Source organism: Carassius carassius, chromosome 42, assembly GCF_963082965.1.
Source record: "Carassius carassius chromosome 42, fCarCar2.1, whole genome shotgun sequence".
NCBI classification, from domain to species: Eukaryota; Metazoa; Chordata; class Actinopteri; order Cypriniformes; family Cyprinidae; genus Carassius; species Carassius carassius.
Window position 1 is genome coordinate 15,724,742 of NC_081796.1, and position 26,908 is coordinate 15,751,649.

Genomic DNA, 26,908 nt, shown 5'->3' on the forward strand with positions numbered 1-26,908 from the left:
TCTTCACTGTAGAAAATAACGAACTAATTATATATTTTTTAATCAGTTATTTATTTATTTTAAATGAAAATAACTCTGTTATTGTAAATAGAAATATTTACAAATCAAAATAATATTTATTTATAAAGTTGCTGTCAATTATAATTAGTTATTACTATTCCCTTTAGGCAACGATAGCAGTATAAAATAATGAACTAATAATAAAAAAAGCTATTTTAAATAAAAAAATATTTTCATTTAAACAATAGTTAGTGGCCTTGTAAAATAGACAGTGTGCAGTGTACAGTCGGATGGATTATATTCTCTTCAAACAGACTTTAGCAGTATAAAGTAATAAACGAATAATAATAATAATAATAATCTGTTATTTTACATAATAATATTTTATACACAAATCAATCAAGAATTTATTTATTTATTTTTTATTTAATAAACTATCATGAAAAATCAGCTGGTTTGTATTCCCATCTTGTAACAGCATTAAATAATAAACAAATAATAAAATAATCCATTATTTAAAGTGAATAAAAAAATATTGATTTTTACTGAAAATATTTATTTATTTTGAAAGCAAATAAGTACATAACCATGTAAAAAGGCATAATGTATATCCAGCTCTTTAATAATCACTTCAGGCAATATAAGACCTTTTTCTTATCATGTGGTCAATGAAAAAAAAATTTAATTATATGTATTTTCCTACCAATCCATGCTAAAAATAAAATATAATTTTTTGTAGTGGGCAGGTAGAAATCTGGATCCAGGCCAGTAAAAAACAAAACAAAACAAAAACTTATTGTTGAGGCCTGCCTCACACACATACATTTACACAAATACTGTATTTGTGTACATGACAGGAAGCCCGTTCTCTCACATCTCGAGTTGCTAGGTACAGCAGTTTATCTGTCATCTGTTCTAGAGCCGAAAACATGGAGATTGTAGGTTGGAAGTCGTGAAGCTCATTCTTGTGGAATAATGGGTCTCAGATACCTCTACTCCAGCTCCGGCAGATCGACCAACATCGGGGACTGACCACAGAGAGGAAAACCATGCAAACATTAGCCATTCCTCTGTAGATAGGGGGTGCATGGCTGAAAACATTAGTATAGATGTAAAAGGGAAATTGAGACACATGGGAGCCGTCACTGTATGTGTGCAAGTCGCACGCATGAAATTAGAGAGTGTTGGGGAGGAAATAGAAGCGAAGGCCATTTACGAAAGAGGATTTATATTCCCCACACTGATGGACAAAGGAACAGCTATTCTTATAGCATGCTGCTGTGATATTTTACTAAGATGTAAAATCTGCTTTTGTAGATGGCACTAAAGATTTGCAGTATCTCTATGGTGACGGTGTGAGATGTGTTATAGTCTGACAAATACACTGATAAATGTAGCATCATGTAGAGCTGTAGACTAATCAGACTCAATCAGCCAATTTTAGCAAATTTAAGGTTATAAATTTGATCATGTCTTATCCAGTCAGATGTATTTGTGAAAAATCACTTGAATGTAGGCAAATTTAGTTTTTTTTATGCATAAAAAGATGAGCCACAGCAGATGACTACTCAGACATTACTAACTTTTATGAATCTTTAAAGAATCCACAAAATATGCTTGTATTCTGCCTGCTTGAATAGTTGTCCTTCATTCTGCTCTGCTCCGAGCATATAGGTTTATGCACAAAAACCCTGTATGCAAGCAAAATCTGTTTAGTTCAAAATGCAGCATTCTCAAAAAATCCTTCTGTTTTCACCAATGTTCATGTGAGTAAATTGCTTCGTGATTTGCAGGTGAATTGCACTGGCTCTATTTGTGCCATGTTTAGTATATTTTGAGGAAAAGGAAAGGCTAATTTTTGTCTTACTGGGAGTTTTAAAAGGGAAAGATTAAGATTTTTCTTTTATTTAGTGTTATTTGTATAATTTTTGTAAAATTACTATATTTAAATGGAATTTCCATCCTGTTTTGTTGTTCAGTGTCATACTGAAGAAAGAAAAATTGGAGAAGCAACTTTGAATAAAAATCAACGTTATGTCAGAAACTTTTACATACTGTACTTTTGATAACTGTATATTTAAAGTATTCAAGGGGATGATCTATTTTTTAAAAAAATATGGACTATAACTTTCAAATTAAACAATTTATATAATTAAATAAAAGGCTTTTTTTTACATAAACAGTTAAGCTCTTTGAATGAATGAAAGATCTCAGTATAGTCTAGGATAGGAAACTGAACGTATACTCTACATATATATATATTCTAATATATATTCTAATATATTCTAATTTATATAGCTTGAAATTGGATTTCTTGTTGCTGGAAAAGCTACACTGTTTTGAAAACGCTACTGAACAAATATTGTAAAGTTGGTTGCTTTAAAGGGGTCATATGACATTGCTAAAAAAAAAAGACCATTACTTTGTGTATTTGGTGTAATGAAATGCGGTTTAAGGCTCATCGGTCTGAAAAGCGAGGTGAATGCTGATTGGCCATCTATCCAGTGCATAGTAATTGGCCGAATACCTCAAGAGTGTGACAGAAATGTTATGCCCCTAACCACATTGTATTGCCGTGTCCTGGTGCGATGAGAGAAAACCAATGAAAGCCATTACAAATTAGGCATTTGTTGCATCCAATGGGAACATAATTACTGATTATAATGACTAGAGCCCGACCGATATGGATTTTTGGGGGCCGATGCCGATATTAACTCGAAAAGAGCCGATTTATAAGCCGATATTTTGATTTTAAAAATAATCTGGATATTAGACCCATTTCCTATAAACTGCATTTACACAACATTCAATAGCAAAATATCTGCCTGTTCTATGTATGTGGGCTGTATAAACCATTTTCCAGAATGGACTATGTTAAAAAAAAAGCCTTAGATTACAGTCTCAATGACTAAACAATTGCACATCAAAAGTATATATATTTTTAATGATCAAAAAACAGTCTGGTTTTAAACATTTAACACTTTTACTTTCTTCCAGTTGAAGCTGGTTTTAACAGTCTGTGTGTTTACTGTAAATAAATTATAATACTAAAGTTAAAGTATTTGCAGAAGTAGTCCCACACTTTGCTGCTACAGCATTCACCTTTTTCAGCCATCTGTAGGCAGAAAGAGAGACGGAGAAAGAATAAGCATGTGTATTAATAATATCACCATGTATCATTACTCATGTCATCATTAGAATTATAATAATAATAAACTGGGATCTCCTACATAGGCAAAAATGAGAAATATATATATATTTTTTTTATTTGTCAAGCAATAGGTATTACCTACTTATATTTAACAATATTATTTCAACATTTTCCTGTTATGTCTGTAAAGCTGCTTTGAAACAATATGTAAAAAAAAAAAAAAAAAAAGCGCTTGTTCAGCTCACATTTATTTACATGTCCCCTCTGGTTTAATCATTTCTGACGCACCTACTGTAGTTACTGTAACTACACTATATTTGCTCTCACAGACACATTCACAACAGACCCGTATATCTTCTCCTCTTCTCTTTGTGCAGTCTGAATCAAAACATCGTCTTGCCTACTATTACCGGAAGATTACGGAATCAATTCGAAGTTGAATGGTTAACGTTAGTGTCATGAACACACCGCTGTCGATTTTGAGAAGAACCACCTTCAAACAAGTTAATAGCAAGCATTTAAGGGGCCTGCTAAAAAGGAAGCTATTAGCATTAGAGTAACGTAACCAGCCTGAATTCACCAAATTGTTCTCTGGACCTGAGGGTAGCCTCTTCTTCCTTGCTTCTCTCTTAATTCTCATCAGCAGGACTAGCGCTATCGCTCGCTTCTTACAACGGGACAGATACATGTTTGCTGCTGACCGAAAGGAGGAGGAACAGACTATGAAAGAGCTCCCGCTAAACGTTTTTAAAACTCCGCCTATGCCATAGCGCAGCGCAAATCGCGTTGTATCTGAAGGGCAACGCTGAGCCCAGCGGCAAGCGCCGTGCATACAGTGTGCTGTGTGAAAGGCCCAATTACGCGGTCATTATGTGGGAAACACACCGCAATAGAATAAGAATAAGTTAAACGCTAACGTTATAGTTTGACCTCCTATTAACGTTCGCGGACTTCTGGCGCTGTTGTTAACTCTGGAGCTGCAGAGCTCCCTCTGGTGGGCACACTATGCAACACTCATAACATGAGTGAAGCATGAGACTCTGTTTCTCATGTTTCATCGGCCGTTATAAATGCCGATGCCGATTTAAATGCAATTAGCTTATATCGGCCGATATATCGGTCGGGCTCTAATAATGACTTACAGTATACTGTCTTTTTACGCATTGCGTTGCATCATGCCTTGTAAACATAAAACCCTTTCTGCATTTGTGATCAGAGAAATGAAAAACAACAAGCGCTACTCTACACTGCTCAGAACTCGTATTTGAATCATCAGGGGCAAATCCTTTAAATATGTAAACGTACTTACAGACTGTGAGTCAGGATTATTTGTCAGAACACCAGCATTGTAGGCTACTCCCAATCTTCTTCCTCCATTAAATTCGTTGAACACATCTGAATATTTGGGTTGAATTGTTCTGCAACAGTGTTGTACATACAACCTAACCACTGATTTCTAGTTGTGTCCTCTTTTGAAAGACCAAAGTAGTTTCGCTTTCACAACGAAACACACAGTGTCTCAACAACATGACGGCGGCAAGAAGTTACACCCCTTTCTTTGTGTGAATATTTGGGTGGTGTTATGCTCATTTTCCCACATCGTAAAGTAGACGTGGGGGGGGGGGGTGTTTAAATGAGGCGTTTTAGGAGGGTGTAACTTTTATAAAGAATATATCTTTGGGTTTGAGACTAATCTTTTTAACTTTTGGGATATTATCTATTCAGGAACAGCTTGTAATGGTCTAAAGAGAAAGGAAAACTTGAAATCGCAACACATAACCCCTTTAATACTTTACAATGCCACACTGTATTGAAATGTACACTAATCATACAGATAACATGTACTGCTAACTCTCCCTTTGACATTGTTAGGTTGTATTTGTGTTTGTGTTTCTTTGTTGAGGGAGGATTAAAGTGTCATTGATTAAAGATTCACACAAACAGTAGGAAGTTTAAGGACGTCACACTGTTCTTATCAGAACGCCTCAGCGTGAGCTTGTATAGGATGGGCAGAACATGACATTTCCACCATTTGAAAGCTAATGCCACTGACTGTTTATAATAAAAATGGGAGTTTTAAAGGGAAAGAGGAAGAAAATGTTCTCATGTTTAGCGTTACATGTATCATTTATGTATTTTTCAAACAAAATTATCATGGAATCATTTGTATGAAAAAGTACAGATATTTCTATTTAAATTTTTAGAATAGTTAGGTTGCAAATTTGTGTTTGCTTTCCAGTTATACTTTTGAAAACAAGAATCCACGTTAAGTAATCATATTCATTTTAACAAACATACATTGTAAGTGTTTTGACCTGATTTTTAACCCAGCCTGAGCTGCTTTATGTTGACTGTAACTCATTCAGTCAGAAAAATGTCCAGCCAATAGACTAGCCTCACCAAAGTCCAACTAAACTACCTTAGGCTGTTAAAAGCTTTTTTTTTCAGCTAGGTTAACATTTTAGACTTCCAAAGAAAGTGTTACAGAAATCCTACCTCCAATTGTGTGGCTTTTTGATTTACTTAAGACTTTGGCCATCTTTTGCATGGCAAGTTCCTCTCAGAATTTATTTGGAAAATCAAAAGACTAGTTAATAAGGTCATCACTAGAATTTAGACACTATTGCTCTTGCAATGGACAAGAAAAGACAGCGTTACACTTTCAGGCTTTCATTCTTTGATGTGTCCTCTAAAAATAGCCCTTTTTTGTCAATACAGGCCAAAACAACCCAACTTCATTGATTTTAGTGTTTTGTCTGCTGAGAAAAGCTGAGGGAGGAGATAACGGAAAGGTGGCCTTTGATACATTATAGTGCAATCTGACCAAAAGGTCCCGTTGAGACCGAGAGAACGTGTGCATGCTGTGGAGTGTTTTTAAAAGGGTCATTTGAAGGTTTTCTTTTAGTGTTGTGGTTATAATAGGCTGGTGGTAATCTCTGTTTCTGCCGTGATGGCGGTGACCCTCTTTCTGTGTCTGACTCTTTTCAGTATTATTTGTGCTCCACAAAACACGGCCCATACTTTGGGAATTGAGAATCCGATTAAAGACGTTTTCATGGATCAAATTATGTTTATAGGATTTTGGAGGTAAATCAGGTTTGCTGTAATCACCCTAAAGCTGGTTGACTTTCCAGGTCATCTGTTAAAAAGTGAGAATGAAATTCAGTATTTTCTAATAAATAATCAAACTGCTGCGTATAATTCACTCCAGGCTGCTCATATAGATGCTAATATAACTGACATAATATATGTGAAAATTTATGGAGTACAGATCAAAGTCAAACTCCGTAAAGGGGATTGTTTTTGTAATTAGTCTCCTTCCTTTTCATTTTAATTAAAAACAGCTCAATGCCAATCTCTTTGGAAAATCACAATCATCTGCATAATGCATTTGAAAATGCATACTTACACAAATGTATTTCTGGGATGTTATTTTTGTTTTGAATGTGGTTTCATTTATTTCCCATGCCATTTCAATGTAATTTTCAGTGTATTTTTGAATTACTTGAAATAAAATAAATATTAACTGAAATAAAATAAAATAAAAAAATCTAGTTGTAGCATTACTCATTTTAATTTAATTTAACTTGATGAACTAAAATAAATAAAACTAAAACTGAAAAAACTATGTAGGTATAAAAAATGTAATTAATTATAGTTTTAAATAATTACAACTATAACAGTTTCTCAATGATACTCAAATAACACTGCATTAAATGTGCTATTTTTATGATATAAAACAAAAATTAATTTGAGTTAGTTTTGGATTATATTCATTGTAAAAAAAATATTCAACGTTCAATCAAACAATCAAAACGTTCAACATAAAAATAAGTAAACGTAAAAAGTGACTTTTAAACTTTTTTTTTAGTTTAGTTAAGTTGGATATTTAAGTTATCTCAAGAAATCTCAACAAAAAATGCTAATTTTAAGTTGTTATAACTAATTGCAGCAACATTTTTTACACTATAGTTTCCCCGAGTTAAGTTTTTATTTCAGTTTTCTACATATAAAAATTTGTTTAACAGTTTTAATTTTACTTTTCATTAACCATAATACAACACTGTGGTATTCATGTTAAAATCTTTATTTGTTTTTCTGAATCTGGAAGGAAATGGTGAACGGTACCTGTTCAGTCAGGGGGAAAAACATTTGAAATCATTTTATCTGAAATCATAACCTCTCCACCTATAGGGCGATAATAAAAACAAACGAGCTGACCGCTCGGGTTCCAGGATTACGTGGAAAAACGATCAAAGATCACTAAGTGCACTTGTGTTGGTGAATCAATACGCTGTCATTGGTGAGGCCAAATAGCTCAAAGATTTAGCTTGCAAGGGAGTAGGTCAAAACAGGACAAATACGAGTTATAACTGACAAAATAAACTAACCGAAATTGCATGTCGTTATTTTGTGGCACATCAATTTCGGGAAGGTGTCATAGATGCAATTACTTCCCCACAAATGGTCTTCACACTGCACAAAAAGCTTCTTTTGAGGTCTTGAAAGATGTCAGGTCTCTTAATGGAACAATGGTTGACGAAGCGTCCTGCTCTGCATTCTCATTTGCATATGAGAATGACTGTGAGTGGTGAAATAGCTTCAGTTCCATCATAAATTGGCTGACAGGTTTTGTTCAGATCAGGAAAGAGCAGACTCTCTCTCCCTCTCTCATGCTCATAGTGCGATGACAGTAATTTAAACTGTGCTAAATGCAATCCCACATTATGCTCACTGTTAAGGTAAAGTGAGCATGACTCAGCAGGTTTTAAAGCACACCATAACTCTGATTGTTTGAGTGTCTGGGAAGCGGGCAGAGCTTTTTAATATTAAGCTGTCAAATGGATAGCAGGGCCCAGCAAGAATGACTTCAGAAAGGCTTGTGCTTGTAGGAGTCCCAGAAGTGTCTTTTCCCATTCCGCTAATGTGCTCCTTAGCCCTGTGAGACACAACTTCGTTGCTGTGAATTTTAATGATGCTTTTAGGGGTTGGGAAATGTGTAAAGAGGAAAAAGAATGCAGCGTCTCAGATGCTATGAGACGGGATCAAAAAAAACAATGGATGTCAAAAGTCAGTAGAGAAATCTGAGCCTGGGGCGGAAGAAAATCCTTTGAAATTACAAATACAGGCCGGTTTGTGCTTCTGTGTGCGTAAGCTTTGGAGGTGTTAGCGGTTTTGTGAGTTTAAAGGGATGGAACAGAGCCCCTTTTATCCAGTTCAAGACATTTAAAACAATGACTGGAGTCCTGTCTTCATAAAAGCACTTTGAATGGCATTGGCAGCATTTTCCAGAGTAAATACTCAACTCTAAGAGTTGCTTTGCAGTGCTTAAGATCTTTTTATCATGTCTTTTCATTTCAGTGTGACTTCGTCACTTGGAAGAACTGAGGTGGTTTAGCAAAAACACTTCTCATGCCTTAGTCACTGTTAAAAGACAGCCATATTAAAATGACTCCGCACACATCACTTCCTGTCCTGATTCTAGTGTTGCTTTGGTCAAATGGATGTTGACCATAGTTTTTTTTGTCTTCCTCTTCCAAAGATTTCTAAACCCATGGAGCTAAATGATTTTTGTCCTACTGCATTAGTGTTCAAGTGTTTTGAGAAATTTGTTAATAGCGATATTATTTCAGTCACACCAAGACCAATTGAATCCATACCAGTTTGCTTTTTCAGTCCAACAAAGGAGATGACAATGCTATATTAACTTCTTTATTCTGAGTCTCCAAAAAATCATATTAAAATGATTGGTTGATATTTCTGCAGCTTTAATAATCATATCAAACCATACTTGTTGGTGTAAAAAAAATCATAAAATAATAATCTTTAGATGGAGGCCTGATTTTGTGGTTGATTGTATTTTTTTTTTACATCGTAGAGTCCAGCAGATTCAGGAATGTTGCTCTACTATGTCTAATGAGAATAATCATGGACCGGTTTTGGATTTTTTTTATATTTTGGTGTGAATAATCAAATCTTGCTCTTAATACTTTAAAAACCAGGATAGATTTCATTACGTCCATTACGTGTAGTATGATTAAAGGTAGAGCCAATTCAGAGGGTTACAGAATATACATATCAAGGGGTTGTCTTAGATCACTGAATGCAGTGGGATAAATAGACTGAATTTGTTAGCAAAAAGCTACATCAAAGTATGTAGATGCTTCTGTATTGGAAACGTTTAGTGCTTTTTTTGAGAGTGTCATAACATTTTGTATCATTTGATGGTTTGGAAATGCTACTGAGTCACAAGAACAAATTTACTAAACAAGAGGTATAGGAAGCCAGTTCTGTGTAAGAATTGGACAAAAAAGAAACATCATTTCTGCCACAAGTTAATGAATGAAACATGATTACATGAAAATGTTTAAAAGACTCTGTTTTGTTGTAAATGTTTTTTTTTTCTTAAATGTGTCAGCATTGCCATTGTTAATAAGCTTACTGAAAAAAAAACTAAATAAAGTCCTTTAATCTCTTTGGGGTTCAAAAGGGTTTGGTTTTTTGTTTTTTGTTTTGTTATTATTATTTTTTTCTTGTTTTTTGTTTTGTTTTGTTTTTTGTTTGTTTGTTGTTGTTTTTTGCATTAAAAACTTCAAATACTTAAAAAAAACTTTTGAATGGCGAACACCATAACATTCTATAGATGGACAAGTACCCTCATCACAGTTTTCTTCACAGTTATATTTCATTATGTAAAAGCAAGCCTGTTCCATTTTTAATGTGCAGAATTTTTGTTTCATATTCTCAAAAGGTCTTGCATCCTCCACCAAAATCCAAACTTCTTGTTTTGTTGTTTTCTTTTTGTCATATTTATTTTATTTGTTTCTATGACTTATTTGGAAGGACAGCTGCATGCAACATAATAGCCTTTTATCAATTTCAAATATCAAGAATCTGTATCTTCTAATGGATGACTTAGTCTCTAATTCATTCTGTCTTGTCTGCAATGTCCAATGAGGCGTTTTCACTTTGAAACTGCATGAACGTATAACCTTGGCTCAGCCTGCACTCTTCAGACAGCGGTTTACGTCAAAAGTATAGACTGAAACATTTTAATTTATATAAATGTAGTCTTTCTGCGTTGCAGCTTCTAGCTTGTATTACTTTAAATTGGGGTTCTTTTATGTTGGGTGTTGCTGAGATGCCACTTCAGCACCTCTATTTTGGAGGAAATGATGTAACTGCAGGGGACCAAACTGTCATATTCCTATGGGAAAGGCAGAAAGCAGAGCTGCTCTCATCTGAAGGTCGAATTAGCATTGTGTCTTCGTTTCAGCCTTGTAACCTTCCTCCAATGAAGCCATAAACATTTAATAGAACTGCTATCAATGCCCACCAGATGGCTAGTACAGCAGCACACCTCACCTCACATGATAAGCACAGAGCAAGATGGGTTTTTGGGGCATAAAAGTAACATTTTTGCTTCAAAATTATCGACTGTGACTCAGCCCCATGGCTATAGCGTGTTTTCAGCTCTGTTCCTCTGTGGCTCCGTGTAATTTGCTCTGTAAATATTGGGTACTTAAGCGAAGTACATTGGTGTTGTAAATGCAATTACTGCATGCAAACATCTTCATTATTATCAATAACAGCAACGCATTAATTTCTGCTCTTGTTGCAGTGTCAGATATCGATCGGAATCGGGCTGTGGAGATTGTTAATGAAGTTTCCTGGATGCTCTGAGAACCAGCTTTGTGTTAAAGCCAGATTTGTTATTCATGCTTAACTGTCCAAACCTTGATATCTAGCATGCTAATATTAACGCAGCATGGAAAAAATCCAGTTGGATGCAAAATATGTTCTCCCTGTTGGTTGCTTTGACAAACTTACAAAGAGCAAACTAACTTTTAAAGGAAGAGTTCACCCAAAATTTTGCATTATATTACTTACTCACCAGTGGATCATCTGCAGTTAATGGGTGATATAAGAATGAGAGTTAAAACAGCAGATAAAAACATCACAATAAACCACAAGTAATCCACACAACTCTAATCTATCAAGGTGTGTTTGTAAGAAACAAATCCATCAAGACATTTTTAAAGCATTTGTTACTTCAAACCATTCCTTCTGGCTAAAAGCCTTCACCTGTTGTCCTATCATTTCAAACAAATATGTTTAGAACTCTTTTGGACTGTTTTCACTTATAAAAGGAGCTTGATCTGTGCATATTTCACTACTGATTTAGACAAGACATTTTTTTCAGTAGAGAAACTAGAGGACTTGCATTTTAGCTGGAAGGAACAGCTAAGTTTTAAACAGCCAAGTTGAACTGATGAATTTAATTCTCACATTAGACGTTAATTGATGGATTGGAGGTGTATTGATCACTTGTGGATTATTGTGAAGACTCTCATTTTGATGGCACCCATTAACTGCAAAGGATCCATTGATGAGCAAGTTATGTAATGCAAAATTAATTCATAAAATCTGTTCTGATGAAAGAACAAACTAACGAACAAATTTTCATTTTTGGTTGAATCCTTTAAAAACGTATTAGCGGTATTTGCTAATGTTATTAACACTACAATTGCAAATTTTTAGGGTTAAGGATTTATGTGAGAGATATCAATGATACTTCAAATTATCTGTCTTATTGAGGTGTGATATTACTTTTCTAGCCAATCAAATTTCTACTTTTTAATTGAAGGAGGTACCGGAGCTAAATCTGGGGACAATAATATCATAGAGACTTATGCTACCAGCCAAAAGTTTGGGGTTCATTTTTTTTATTTTTTTTTAAGAAATTTCTTTTAAAGAAATACTTTTTTGCTTAGCAATGAAACATTTTCTGTGTATTATCTGATCAAAGTGACCATAAGACATTTATCATGTTTTTTTTTTTTTTTTTTAAAGCTGGGGGTTTTTCTATTCTAAAAAAAATCCTGAAAAAAAATACATATATAATAATAATAGTTTCCCCCAAAGAATTAAGTAAAACAGATGTTCTAGCAACCTCCCTCTTTGAATAACCACAGAATACTGTAGCAACTGCTATTTTGGATAGATCATGTATATGGGAGCATACATTTCAACAAAATACATATAGATTTTACGGTAAATCTGTGGGAGTCATTTAAGGTTCAGTGCAGGAAAGCAAATCAATATTAATTTACACATCTGCCTCTACACCCCTGCATGCATATCTATATTTGTATTCCTGTATGTGTCTGCTTGAAGAGGTTTCCATGAAGCTACTGTAATGTGTTTGAGTGGAGGCTGGGAGTTTCTACGTGTGTGTGTGTGTGTGTGTGTGCGTGTGTGCGTGCGTGTGCACTTCCTCAAGGCCCATCTGTCCACACATCTGCTCTCACACATTCCTCCACAGCACACTGTTCATCTTGAGTGTCCACTATCAGAGTCAGCGGCTGTGGCTCGTCAGTATTGTTTTGATGAAGAAGACATTTGAGAGGTCAGGGATCTCATTTAACCACTCCTTTTATAAAGAATACTGATCTGACGATGTCCCTCTGCGGTTCAATTTCACATTTAATTTCAGATATCTTGTAGGCTACTACAATAGGCTCACTAAGAATGAGTAAATCATATACAGTATAATATTATAGACCTATAGGCCTACCACATTGCAGATAGATAGATTATTATTAATGTTTTAATAAATGGGTTAGTGCACCCAAAAATGAAAATTAGCCCAGAAATTACTCACCTTGAAGTCATCCTGGGTGTTTCTGAATTTCTTCTTTCATACAAATCCAGTCAGAGTTATTTTGAAAATTCTCTTTGATCTTTCAAGCAGTTTTGATGCAACTCAGCGGGTGTTGCACTCAATCGGTTCATGAGAAGCTTAATAAAAAGCTCATACATTAAACTAAAGTGTCTCACACGGCTCCGGGGGATGAACAAAGGCCTACTATAGTGAATCAATATCCATATTAAAAACATAATAATCACTTTAATCTAGCTTGCACTCACTGGTGTAAAATGGAAGCAGTTCCGGGGAATGACTGACGGCTAAAGGTCTGGAATCTATGGTAGCTTTCTTTGGCCAAGGCACGTCAAACAACTAATCACAGTTCGTTTCATTCAGCATCACATTTCGGGGCGTGCAAATGACAGCACAATAGCAGACTGGTGTGTAAAGCTCTGATGTATTTTATAGAAACTTTAAATATTTTACATACTTTTGAAAACCCAGCGTTTAGTTGATCCTAAACACTATGGCTTTTTTCTTTTGTGAGGGGTTTGGCGGCACATCATTTTTGTTTCCAGGTGGAACGTTAAAGAATGTTACAAACACGTCTCCTGGAAATCCTGTATAATTCAACCAATCCAATGATGACTTCAACACTCCTTAAGTGTTTCCACTTTTGTGTCCCATATGCATCAGACATTTAGCCAACGGTCCCTGGGCGTGACGTCTGAGGCTGAGACTAGCATTGCGCATGCGCAGGAACTGCATCGTTTACAACAGTGAGCGCAAGATAGTTTAAAGCGATTACGTTTTGAATATGGATATATTTCTTATAAAAACATATCGATTCGCCATAGGAGGCCTTTGTTCACCCCCCGGAGCCGTGTGAGACAATTTTTTTAAATGGATGAACTTTTTATTAAACTTCTCATGAACCGATGCAGTGCAACACCCGCTGAGTTACATCAAACCGCTTGAAGGATCAAATACAATTTTTTAAATAACTCTTGACTGGATTCATCTGAAAGAAGAAAGTCATAAACACCTAGGATGACTTCAGGGTGAGTAATTTATGCCTTAACTTTCATTTTTGGATGAACTGACCCTTTAAGGTAAATAGAATTGGAAGGTAAACATATTGCACTTAAAATAGGCTTTTGATATAAATATTATATAAATATATTAATAATATTATGATTATTAATATATTACTTATGATTAGATTTTATATATATATATATATAATAGGCTTAATGTTCTTTAAGAAAAATATTTTCTTGACCGGTTAACTATACAATAATGCATCTCATAGTAATTTTTTTGATACTGCTTTTTAAAAATGCTGAAATGTTTGGTGAAACATAAGAAAAAGTGGATAATACCTAATTGTAAGGCATCTTTATCTTCACCGTTTAGAGGCCAAAATGATGATGAAAATGAGAACCTCAGAGGGGGACACGCACCGCATCTCACAGTGCTTTGTCGCCACCACTGGTCAAATTGTGAACTGCAAGATGTGACCAGACACTTTAGGTCTACTGTTTGATGACACATATTTCTGCTTTACTCACTAAATGTGTGTCAGTTAGAGCGGTAACCGGGGGGGGGGGGGGGGGTGGTAAGTTAATTGCAAAGTTTAATCAAGGTTATCAATGTTTAGATCACTGTAGCTATTGTTTGCTTGAAATTGACTTAATTATCAGCGTGATTAACTGGAGGAGACCATTGTGAGCGGTTCTTCGCTAGTGACAGGCTAAAGTCAGTCGTCTCCGCTTGTTTTTTCTCTTGTCATGCTGCCTTTGAAGCCCGGTGATATTTCTTGACTTTGAAGTTTGTTCAGTAGCCTCAGAGTAAAACGGCTCATCCTTGTTTACTTCGTTTTCTTTAGCTTCGACTGTGTGTATAATTTGTATGCGTTTGTACTGTTCAGTGAAATGAAGTCTTCTTCAGCATAGGCAATTAAAGGATTCTGGGTATGAATTCTTAATATGGAGAGTTTGTTTGCATGCATTTGTGTTTAGGATTGTGAGCGGCAACTTAGACTTTATTTGCTTCTTTGCTTAGTGTAGTATTCCATATACGTGTGTGTGTGTGTGTGATAAAATATAATAAAAAGTGTCTGTGTGTGTAAGAATATAATAATATATAATAAATTAAATTTACTTAGTTTAAATAATATTGACATTAAAATATTGATTTTAAAAAGGTAAAACTTTTGATTTTAGTCATGTAGCCTATCCTAAATATAGCTATATATTTAGCAGGTTGCTTTACAGTCTTTGTATCATAATTACTTTAGTGTGAAAATGTATAACATTATTTTTTAATAACTGAACTTGCTTATGTTTTTGGCTACATTGCATGCTTAGTAAAAGTCTGGCAACAGGTTTCAATAATTTTTACATTTCTGTCTACGGCTGATTGATGTCAAATGTAGTAAACAACAATGCAGCTTTGCCACTGGGGGTCAGTATAGGCTCAGAAGAGACAGATCTTACTAAAGCTATAAAAAACAAGTTTTAATATTGAAGTTTGAGACTCTTCTGCAAAAGTTTTCATGAGAAACTATTCATTCTTAACCAGTCTGGTTCTCCAAATAATAAAAACTTTTCTTTGCTTCAGTGGCCTCACACAATTGACTTTGGTCAAGTGTGCCTGATGTTTTAAGGGACCACCAAGAATTCTTAATTCAGTCACATTCCGGCAAGCAGATATAACTCCTTTTTGAGTGGCACCTGGGACTCTCTGAAGGGAATACCATGCTCATTGATTGAGAAATGTATGCTTTTGTTGCTGGATGGCTGGGACCATTGAAGTGAGAGCCATTGAACTCTGTCTGGCACCCAGATTACAGCACCGCTGCGGCTCAGGCTTTCCAGTGAGCAGTTAAACTGAATGAGAGCCAGAGACAGAGAAAACAGTGGCGTTCCCACCAGGTTACGCGAGGGCATGTTCTGTCCCTCTTCACTCATTAAAACATTTCCACATGCACCCCTGGTGGGTTTGATGAGAAGCCTTGGGCGGCCAATTTAATTAAAACCACAGCAGGCAGATTTGGTGTATTCACAGCTTTTGGTGTTTACTTGGATACTTCGGTGGAATGTTTTTTTTCCTCACTTCCCCCACCCTTCTGTGCACCCTAAATGCATGAAAATCCTCATTCATCAAGTATCTTAAAAGAATAGTTCACCCAAAAATGAAAAATTGTTAAAATGTATTCACCCTCAGGCCAAGATGTAGATTAATTTATTTCTTCATCAGAACAGATTTGGATAAATTAAGCATTACAGCAGTTGCTCACCAATAGATCCTCTGCAGTGAATGGGTGCCGTTAGAATGAGAGTTCAAACAGCTGATATAAACATTACAACAAACCAGAAGTAATCCACACACCTTCAGTCCATCAATTAATGTCTTGTGAAATAAAAAGTATAAGAAACCAATCCATCAAAGTGTTAAACTTTAAACTGTCACTTCTGGCCAAAATACCAAATACAAGCTTCCTCTAGTGAAAAAGCCCATCCCCTTTGTTATTCCACATCAAAATCCACTAAATGGTCCACTTGTACAAGGTTTTTGATCTGTGTATATTTCTCTCTGGATTCAGACATCACAACATGCTTGCTGGAGGAAGCAGTATTATTGGTAAAGGACACATATTTTAGCTGGAAGCAATTGTTTGAAATAATAATAATAATGGATTTCAAACTGATATGCAGCTATTCACTTCACAATGCATTACTTAGTGGATTGAAGAAGTGCAACCTATTTGTGGATTGTGATGTTTTTTTATCAGCTGTTTGAACACGCTGTTTGAGGATCCATTGGTGATCAAGTGATGTAATGCTAAACAATTTTTTCAACAGTTTGGAATGTACATAAAATCTCTACTTCTTACCTTTTGTCCCCTCTTCATAGACAATCAAGTATTAGCTTTTGGACAGCTTGTAAGCACATCCAACACATATGAGGACCACGACCCCAAAGGAGGCAGAAAACCTGTGAGGGTCACCACCGACAAGCCACTTTTATGGAGCATGGGAATTAAACCACAGTGAACAAAGCACTGGAGCAGTAAGCCTTTAAAACGTGCCTTTTCTTCAGCAATAACAGCATTTTATTAATGAAGACAATGAGTAGTGTAGCCTTTGATTTATTAACACAGCCAAATAGAAATGTTAACACACAAAAAAAAAAATTTAAACAAATGTTCGCATTCAGTCCATTATCCAACACTATCAGGCAGCCGAAGGTCCGTTTGGCCTCACAATGCAGCTGATTCAACCACCACTGTTAACAAAAAGACAAACAATCCTGCTTTAATGTCAGACTAAATTAATCAAAAACTGAATGAAACTATGTCTGTTTAAAAGGCACTGTAGTATTTGATTGTATCCTGTTTTAGTAATCAATGGTTTTTCCACATTACTTGCAATAAAAAAAAAAGACTGAATTACATTGTGTTTTTTGTGTATTACTTACACAATGATGTTGTTGATGGGGATGTGGATGAGTTTGACAAAGAATCCAATGAAGCCCATAATGGCAAATCCAATTGCTGTTGCCATGGCGATCTTTTGGAATTCTAGAGACCAGGAAATATATAAAAAAGCTATTTTATCATAATCGTTAAACAGACTTAAGTACATGTAATGTTAAATATGCTCGAACCCACAACCTTGCTCTACCACTTGAGCCACAGGAACACTAAATTCAGTTTCCCCCTGAAATTGCTATTTGTAAGACTTCTCTCTTTTATCTTTTTTATAATCAATATCTTTAAAACAATCTGCATTCAGTTTAAGAGAACTTAATCAAATTAAGACTCATGCATTATAGCATCAATATTCCTTAAATATCTTTATGCTTACCGAATCTTTGAATCAGAAAGACAACAGACTGGACATACCTTTTCTATCTGGCTTTGTGCATCTTTTTACGAGTCTGATGGAGTCCTTGACGAACTGCCTGCTGGGCTCCACGAACTGCATGACCTGATCCATCCTGATGTGAGGCTGGAGACAGAGCAGAGCATTTCAACTCACACAAATGTGAACTACAAACACTAAACACCAACATCAGTTAACAGAACTCGAACCATAACCAGACCTCTGCGTTACTACACCAACACCTCACAGATGCTTTATACAGGGTTCAATACGTGTGAATGTATTAAAGCCCCAGATAACAGTTACCCTCCACCCCGAAACCCAACCACAAGAATCCCGTCTACTGAAAAGATAGCTTTTAAAACTCATTCTCAAAAGGTCACAAATGATAACATGGTTAACCAACTACAAATCACTGATAATAATCTAGACAATTATCAGTAGATTGTCTAACTAGCACTCTGTTAGCCTGCATGCTACGCACTGTACACTAGATAAAAACATTATCCAAACGACTTTGATAATCATTTCTAAATTTATCTTTAACCCAATAGAACATAGGTATTATTTTAAGAAATTGGTCATATCTGATCAATCAGAAACTGTTTACACTGAAACTCAGATCACGGCAGAAACGTCCTCAGTAAGACACAACCGTATAACCTCATTTTAAAACTGCGTTCTTTTCTTTTCAAGACTGCTAAAGACACAAAGTCGACGAAAAGAAGCTTACCTTTGTTGACAAATCAAAGGACGAAGCAAATGTTCAGCTGCAAGTAACAAACTGACTCCGCTGTGTGTGAAGCCACGTAGATTTATCAACGGAAAGACTGACGCAGCGCTAAAAGTGGCTCATGGGCAGTGACGTGCTCACTGCCCCCTAGCGACTGGAGTTCACGGCGCAAAACGACCTGTCCACATCATCATTGCTGAGCTAGATACAACATTGTTGTCTATAGGATATGCATTTTTTTCAAAAAGTTTATCTAAACACAGTTTTCCTTAAAAATGATTGGAGAAAATATGAGATGGAAAATATATTTCTTAGCTTTTGAATTCGCTCGCAAAGTTTCTCGGTGAACACAAGTTTTGCGAGTGAACGCGAAGTTTCTGGGTGAACTCGGAAGTTTTGAATGCAAAGGTTTTAAACGCATTTTTACCAGGTTAAAGTAAACGTTTTGCGAGCCAATGCAAAATTATTAAAATATTGCTTCCCCTTATATTTTATCTATCGTCCATTATTTAGTACTGATCCCTTTAAACGTTTGCGTTCTCCCGAGAAATTCGCGTTCATTCGCCAAATGTAAAAAATAATACAATGCGCGGTTGTTGTTGTTTTTTTGTTTGTTTTTATGGCTTTCCCTCGAAAAACTTTGTATTCGTTTGCAAAAAAAAGTTGATTAAAATAGTTTAAAAGCATTTCAAGAAAGTTTTTGTCAGAGCCCTAATTATTCTTAATTTTGACATATTAATAAAACACATATCTGAAAAACCCCTTTTCATTCAATTCAAGTTTATTTGTATAGCGCTTTTTACAATACAAATCGTTACAAAGCAACTTTACAGAAAATTATGTTTCTACAATATTTAGTAATAGCTTATAAGTGGTGACTGTCAGTTTGTGCACGTATGACAGGATTTGTAGAAAAATGAATACAAGTCGTAGTCAGCCAGATGATGAACATTATTAATATTATTAATAATTATTATATGATGCAGTCACACTTGTAGCAATAATTGTTAGTTCTGTTGTTGATTCAGGGTTAGCATCATCTGAGGTCCTCTGAGGGTCAGCATCATCTCTTCTCAGGTGTTCTGGATCCAGACTGGAGCTTGTGTAAATCCTAAAACATAGAAACAAATAGAGACATCATTAGCATAGCTGCTGTTCCAACAAAGTAAAATTAATTAGTTTAACCCAAGCTAAAGAATAAGAATGCACATTTGATCAGATACAACTATACTCACAATTTAAGATGCATTATTCAAATGCTTGGTGAAAGAGATGCGTTTTTAATCTAGATTTAAACAGAGAGAGAGTGTGTCTGAACCCCGAACATTATCAGGAAGGCTATTCCAGAGTTTGGGAGCCAAATGTGAAAAAGCTCTACCTCCTTTAGTGGACTTTGCTATCCTAGGAACTAGCAAAAAGTCCAGTGTTTTGTGACCTTAGGGTGCGTGATGGGTTGTAGCGTGGTAGAAGGCTAGTTAGGTACGCAGGAGCTAAACCTTTAGGGCCTTATAGGTAAGTAATGATAATTTGTAACTGATATAGAACTTAATAGGTAGCCAGTGCAGAGACTGTAAAATTGGGGTAATATGATCATATTTTCTTGACCTGGTAAGGACTATAGCTGCTGCATTTTGGACTACCTGTAGCTTGTTTATTGACGAAGCAGGACAACCACCTAGAAGTGCATTACAATAGTCCAGTCTAGAGGTCATAAATGCATGAACTAGCTTTTCTGCATCAGAAACAGATAACATGTTTCGTAGCTTGGCAATGTTTCTAAGATGGAAGAATGCAGTTTTTGTAACATTGGAAATATGATTTTCAAAAGACAAGTTGCTGTCTAATATAACACCCAGATTTTTGACTGTATAAGAAGTAACAGTACATCCGTCTAGTTGCACATTGTAATCTACAAAATTCTGTGTAGTGTTTTTTTGGTCCAATAATTAATATCTCTCTCTTATCCGAATTTAATTGGAGAAAATTATTGGTCATCCAATCTTTTACATTTTTAACACACTCTGTTAGCTTAGATAATAGTTAGCTTTTCATCCCGTGTCTTTACCATTACACATTATATTGAAATATAATTTTCCTTCCATCTCATTATTGTTTCTTCCATCACTCATCACCATGTCTATGTCTGTATATATGATAGCAGGAAGGCGAAATCCTGAGAAATCATGCTTCAGATAAGCAGTTCTGCTTAGTTCATTAACTGTAGTTATTAAAGCAGCTCATCTGCAAAAGGAAACAAATGCAAAATTATAAGATAAAAGGATTTAATAGACCATCATTTGAATTCATAACAGTTCACTATGTCTATTGATATAATAACAGCATAGCCAAGGGTATTAAAAAAAGAGTATTCAATGTACAATATAAAACATATAGTTTTGATTCAGTCATGCACTGTATGAATACTACAGTTTCCATTATCTAGAGCATTAGTCCAAAAGCTTTCATTCCGTTGTTATAAGAGTGTCACTGAGAGAAGCGCTCCATCAGTCCCATGTAATGCCAAGCATCTGACAGCTGAGTTCCCAGAGTTTCTGAGCCATTTCATCATCTAAAGCTTCTCTTGAACACAGTGCTGGAGCACAGTCGCTAGAAACAAAGCAGAATCTCAGGTTAATGAATGGCACTGTCTTAATGAGCATTATTATGACCAATCATTTCTATATTTCATGTTTAACACACTTTATTATCATAAAAACCTAATGCAAATGGTGGATGTCTTTTGCGCATATCGTCACATAACTCACGTGAGAGTAAACTGGACTAAGAATTCTATTGAAATGTTTCTTCTGTACCTGTAATATCCTCCACTCTCGTTGTCCAGCTTGGGCTCCACTGCACAGTAGATGGTGGTCTGGGCCCCCTGGATGGTGGTCTTGGTGAAGGGGCTAAAGACCTTGACTGCTATCTGCACAGGCTTGCTGAGGTTCCTAAACAGCTCTGACTGCACCACACCGGGATGGAGGGAGTACACAGTCACACCACTGCCTACAAACACAACCATCACCATATATCACTATCAGAGTTAGCAGATGACACACAAGTGAACACATGATTAAACAGTTAGAATGAGGTTTTTTTTTACTTCTTTTGTACTGCCATGATTAGGAACAGAAATGTTTTAATGGAAATAAGTCCAAAAATAAGTTTTGGATTCAATCCGTCATTAATTTACATTGTGTTTCTCTTTATAGAAAGTGTTGTAGTGGGACAATGGTAAGTGATGGTGACAAATATTAATACTTCATTCGCCATGGTTTTTACATGCTAATAATGTACATCAAATAATACATGTTCATAAATAAGATATTGCCACAGTAAATAACCTAGAAAGACGTGGTACCTTTAAAATAATAATAATAATAATCATGGGCATACCATGTATTTTGGGATTAAAAAAAACTTAACAATAACAACAGATATACTTATTCAGGAATTGAACTACAGTGTGCATGTGTTTTATACATATCCATCTTCCATATCAATCATATTTGATGCATCAGGTTTTTATGACTCATATTGTATGCTGTAGGAAAATATGGAGCTCATACTCTTGAGAAGAAAAGGTATAAAGTCATTCAGATGACAGAGGGCATGTAGTCTATTTTGTAGAGATTTTTCAGCAATAAAATGTGATTATGTTGATATGTTGAAATTTGTGTATTAAAACAGGGTTATAGAATCATAGTTTTCGATTCAAACAGGTTCAAATAGTATTAAATTAGTTAAAATTCCTTTTCTCCCCCTTCCATCTCTGTCAAAATTAAACTGTTGGCATCACAAACAAGTCCTTAAGAATCTGAATAAATCTGCAACAATGCCAGTAGATAATTCACTTCTGTTTTTTTTTTACTAGAATTACTGGCATGATTTTAAACCATGCAGAATGTGATTGATCCGTGGCCCTTCTGAACAGATCATGGTGTCAGAAAAAGGACATTCTACACATTCTTAGGACAGTCCTGCATCCTAAAGGAAAATCTAAGAAAAACACAGAGATCAGTTGTGACCACCTCTGACACAGTGTGTCCTGGTTTTGGTTGTGTTTATGTAGTCTGACAGGGAAAAAGATTGCATTTAATGTCACATTGTACTCTAATGAATACCAAATCAAGCAGAGATCAGGAGAGAGACGACAAACAAGACATTATAGTGTGAGTTCTTAAGGATCAAATTTAGTCTGACACGGATAGCCTTGCTCTGAAGGTCATATACCTTGCAGTCTTTTAGCTAAGGAGCGTGTGCAGAGGATGTTAGCTAGTTTGCTCTGGCCATAAGCCCTCCGTGGAGAGTAACCCTTCTCGCTGTTTATGTCATCCAGATGGATGCTGCCCCATGTATGGGCCACAGAAGCCACGTTGATGATCCTGGAGGGGGCTGATTTCTTTAGGAGGTCAAGCAGAAGGTAGGTGAGCAGAAAATGACCTGTTGGTGGATTGGAGAAGATAAAAATAGTCAGGGGTTGTTTGCCCTTTCATTGTCTCTCATGTCCTGTTGATCCTCCGGTGCTTTATTTGTCTATTACTCAATAAATGCATGGAAGTGGATGTATATGGAAAGGATGTAAACTATATGTCAGTGCTTAGGTTCCAACAGGAAGCCAACTTCGGCTGATAAATGATTAAACAGCATGCACTGTCAATTTAGAGGCTCGCTACTCTACACTGGTAGGAAGTCTGAGACTTATATATAGGATTAGTCTATTATCAAATGTAATTTGTGGTGAATTTAATGGAGGTCACTTTTTTGGACCAATTTACTTGACTTACTGGTCAGATCAATTATTTATTAGATACAGGAAATGTAATTTTACAGAGAGTATTAATTATTCCTGGGGCATAATAAGTGTTTACAACAAAATGCTGATGAACTATAATAACTTTAAATTGCCTCAGATATTTATAAAATTGCATTGATTTTTTATTGTTGAAATAAATATAGACATTTTGATAGTCAGTAATTTTTTAAACCAAAGAAATTAATACTTTTATTCAGCATGGATTCATTAAATTGATCAAAAGTGCCAGGAAAGTCATTTAAAGAATCCTGAAAAAACTTAACATGGTTTCCACCAAAAAAATATTAAGCAGCAGTTGTGCAATAGTATAACTATAAACTATATTAAAAATATTTTACAACTATAATTCGATATTGATTATAATAAGAAATGTTTCTTAAGAGTGAAGACTGGAGTAATGGCTTTTCAAAACTCAGCTTTGTCATTGCAGGAATAAATTACAATTACTTCTTCCAAAACCTATAAAAAATCTTACTAACCCAGAATTTTGAACAATAGTGTATCAAATGTCCTTTATTAAATGTCAACAATTTGTAGATGCAATTATGGTTCATGGTTATGGTCAAACTCCCTGAAAAATACACTTATCATATTCATCATGATAATGTAAATAATGTATGCATGTAAACACATTCTTACATACTGTAAAACGTAAATAACATTACCTAAATGGTTTACACCAAACTGCATCTCAAAGCCATCAGCAGTTTTTGAATATGGACACATCATAATTCCAGCATTGTTGATCAGGATGTTGACTTGCTTTTCCTCTAAAACACACTCACACACAAAAGTATAAAGACCCATTAACAAATGAATATTATATAATAGTATATTAATACTAGTATTTCAAACGTGTATATGTATGGTAGATTATATTTTTCTTAATATCACACTTGTCTTACACACCCTTGTTTATGAGTTCTGCAAATTCTCTGATGGATTTGGTATCTGATAAATCAAGTTTGTTCGCCACAATGTCTTGGTTTCCAGAATCCTCCATTAATTCTTTTCTGGCTTCCTCTGCTTTTTCCAGGTCTCGACAGGCCATGATGACCCGAGCCCCTGAGGACAACACAGAGAAGCTGATATTAATGTGCAAACAGTCATGGAAGACTGCACTCAAAACAGAGCAGATATCCTTCACGGATCTGAAATAACTGTTTACATACTCCAGCAAATGTCCTTGCTGTGAAATGTCCTTGCATAATAATTCATTTGGTGCTAAACTAGCATGTAAGGCTGATGAGCTAACACAATAGCTGTTTGCCTGGTAATTACTGTGCAGAACGTCTATTATACTATTCAGAGCAATTTGGCTGGCAAGCGTCAGAGTTTCTTTGTTGGAATTCATCGGGTCCATGTGGGAAAGTGTACAGTCTTACATCTCTTTGGCAGATAGTATTGTAATCCTGTCGTTTATTAATCAGCATGCATTCAAAGCTTCCAAGAGCCTGTCGGTTTTTAAGATGAATTATTTGTTGTTTAGATCATATCACATTTGACATTAGGACAATGATTCATCCTTCCATTTGTTATTTTCATCCCAGATTATGGTGATTTTTATGCAATACTAAAAAGAATAAACTACAATGAATATGCATCCATAAATAAAGCTATAAACTGCAACAATAGTGCCAATAGGATGTGATGGATTGCAGTGATTCCAAGTTAACCTCTCTATACCCTCTTCTAATTAGAGTGGCATCATGCATGGCTTGTTAGCTTCCTGAAAACTTGTGAGGTTTGTTAGTTCCTTACCTCTTTTTGCAAGGTCTCTCACTGTCTCTTTGCCAATGCCTGTGTTAGCTCCTGTGATTATGACTGTTTTGTCATCAAGACGTACAGAAGAGCTCCACTGACCACAGAAGAAATTTCTGGAATTGATTACAGAGCTAATGTTTATACAATGTACATTTTTTGGTGGATTGTTAATTAGTACAGGGAGAGCGGGGCTAGTTGTCACGTATGGAAGCACGTTTCCACCGTGAGATGGCAAAAAAGGTAATTATGACATATTTTTCTCGCGTTCTTTCTTTTTCTCAGAACTGCGCTAAAAACAAAAAACATTATTTTACTGCACAAGGAGAGTAAAATATACATAAATTAAAAACCAAAACAACAATAGCAACAACAAAAGGAGATATAAAGAGCAACAGCGTTGGATGGGACCCTTTACACAAAGACCAGACCAGTCTATTTGAAGTCAAATGTACAGGATATGTTCAAAAGCACTGCCCCAACATTTCACCTAGTCCCTTTATTAAAAGTTTCCATATCTCAGTAAACGTACTCTTTAGGAGTCTTAAACTGTGTATTATCTTTTCCGTCACGTAAATCTCCCTCACTGTCCGTGACCATTTTTCAAGCTTTAAAGCAACATTATGTGCATTTCTAACCTTGAAATATCAGTTTCAAAAGCATTCTGTTGGTACCCTGACTTCTAATAAGGTGAATGGCTTCTCTTTCCCACGCTCCTCCTAAACGTGTGTTCTGAATATGTTAGTTTGGTGAGGGGGAAAGGGCATATTGCTTTACTGCAGTTATAATGCACATGTACAGTACAACTTTACTTAAAACAGTGAATTTCACTCACTCAACTGTAGGGGGCTTAAAGGTCACAATACACAGAACTATATACAGTTGCTTTACGTGCAGTCTACAAAAAGTACTGTATATTTTAATTCTAATGAAAAGGCAGTTAAGTAAACCCAACTTTGAGGCATGTTGTCACACTGTTTTATTGTAAGTTTCTCAAAAGAACTTCCCATTAAACTGCCTATTAAAAGCTTTTATTATAGTAAAATAATTATGAAACTCAGCAATTCACATAACAGCATAAACAAAATGTAACTTTCAAAAATACCATTGTTTTGACCATCAAACATGGTACTTAATACATTTCTGTACATCTACAATTGAATTCAGTTTAGGAGGGTTTTGGATGTTGCTGTAAAGCAACAATACAGTACAAACTCATTGTCAAAACATGTATGTAATTGGATTTGTGACTCAAACCCTCATAGCTGCTGACTGAGATAACAGTTCTCATGACTACTTCCCCATGTGACAATTAGCCCCATTCTCCCATGTTTAAATAAGATCAGCCTGTAATCCAAAATTCGATAGTATATGGCAAATTGTATAAAAAAACAAAAGTATAATAATTGCCATTTGAGATTTATATTTTTGCGTATTTTTTTTTTTTTTTACTTTTTGCTGAACAATGTTAGATCGAAAATACTGATGAAAAGAGAAGAAGAAAAGAAAAGAAAAAAGAAAAGAAAAGTTGACACAAGCATTGCTTACCTTATTGAGTGCATTGTTCCAATACTGGCCGGTTTCCCTCAGGAGACAGTAGTGCTCTACTCTAGCTTCCTATGTAATTTATGAATGAGATATTACTATGCGGTCCAGATCCGAGCCCCTCCCGTCCAGAGCTCTGTCCTCCGACCAATGAAACGCGTCTGACTTCAGTATAAACAACGTGATGCGCTCATGCACACTCCGCTCGCACATATGGGCTCGCGCGCTATGATGGCCTCGAACTCCGAGGAAGCCTTGTTTAGTTGAATCTCTTTTGCAAGGTTGGACATCCCGTTACACGTCGCCAGAACACTCAATTCAATCACGTCACCCCACTTAAAAAAGTAAAAAAAAAAAAAATTGT

General features: G+C 35.5%; 3 protein-coding genes across 5 annotated transcripts in view; 1 reads left to right on the forward strand and 2 right to left on the reverse strand.

Moving 5' to 3' along the window:
• Positions 1 to 17,088, forward strand: part of LOC132123800 (thiamin pyrophosphokinase 1-like) — a 62,846-nt gene extending 45,758 nt beyond the window's left edge. For all 3 annotated transcript variants that reach the window (XM_059534451.1, XM_059534453.1, XM_059534452.1), the window contains one exon: positions 16,719 to 17,088. In XM_059534451.1, the coding sequence (XP_059390434.1) occupies positions 16,719 to 16,858 (140 nt within the window). In that variant the 3' untranslated portion in view covers positions 16,859 to 17,088. The remainder of the gene's footprint in view (positions 1 to 16,718) is intronic.
• LOC132123801 (protein transport protein Sec61 subunit gamma) lies at positions 16,938 to 18,581 on the reverse strand. The gene is made up of 4 exons (XM_059534456.1): positions 18,423 to 18,581; positions 17,710 to 17,815; positions 17,283 to 17,385; positions 16,938 to 17,090 (listed from the first exon to the last, which is right to left on the reverse strand). The coding sequence occupies exons 2-4, from the start codon at positions 17,801 to 17,803 to the stop codon at positions 17,081 to 17,083; spliced, it is 207 nt and encodes a 68-aa protein (XP_059390439.1). The 5' UTR covers positions 17,804 to 17,815; positions 18,423 to 18,581; the 3' UTR covers positions 16,938 to 17,080.
• A 2,106-nt stretch (positions 18,582 to 20,687) lies between these two features.
• LOC132123803 (retinol dehydrogenase 12-like) lies at positions 20,688 to 26,747 on the reverse strand. The gene is made up of 7 exons (XM_059534458.1): positions 26,548 to 26,747; positions 25,000 to 25,115; positions 24,148 to 24,303; positions 23,904 to 24,008; positions 22,656 to 22,865; positions 21,236 to 21,428; positions 20,688 to 21,029 (listed from the first exon to the last, which is right to left on the reverse strand). The coding sequence occupies exons 1-7, from the start codon at positions 26,559 to 26,561 to the stop codon at positions 20,927 to 20,929; spliced, it is 897 nt and encodes a 298-aa protein (XP_059390441.1). The 5' UTR covers positions 26,562 to 26,747; the 3' UTR covers positions 20,688 to 20,926.
• Between the last annotated feature and the right edge of the window lie 161 nt (positions 26,748 to 26,908).

Coding starts and splice junctions, on each gene's coding strand:
- LOC132123803 (XM_059534458.1), bottom strand. Junction 24,009..24,147: donor TGCAGAACTCATAAACAAGG/GTGTGTAAGACA, acceptor AGTGTGTTTTAG/AGGAAAAGCAAGTCAACATC. Junction 21,030..21,235: donor GAGAGTGGAGGATATTACAG/GTACAGAAGAAA, acceptor CTTTGTTTCTAG/CGACTGTGCTCCAGCACTGT.
- LOC132123801 (XM_059534456.1), bottom strand. CDS start 17,803: ATGGATCAGGTCATGCAGTTCGTGGAGCCCAGCAGGCAGTTCGTCAAG. Junction 17,386..17,709: donor CACAAAGCCAGATAGAAAAG/GTATGTCCAGTC, acceptor CCTGGTCTCTAG/AATTCCAAAAGATCGCCATG.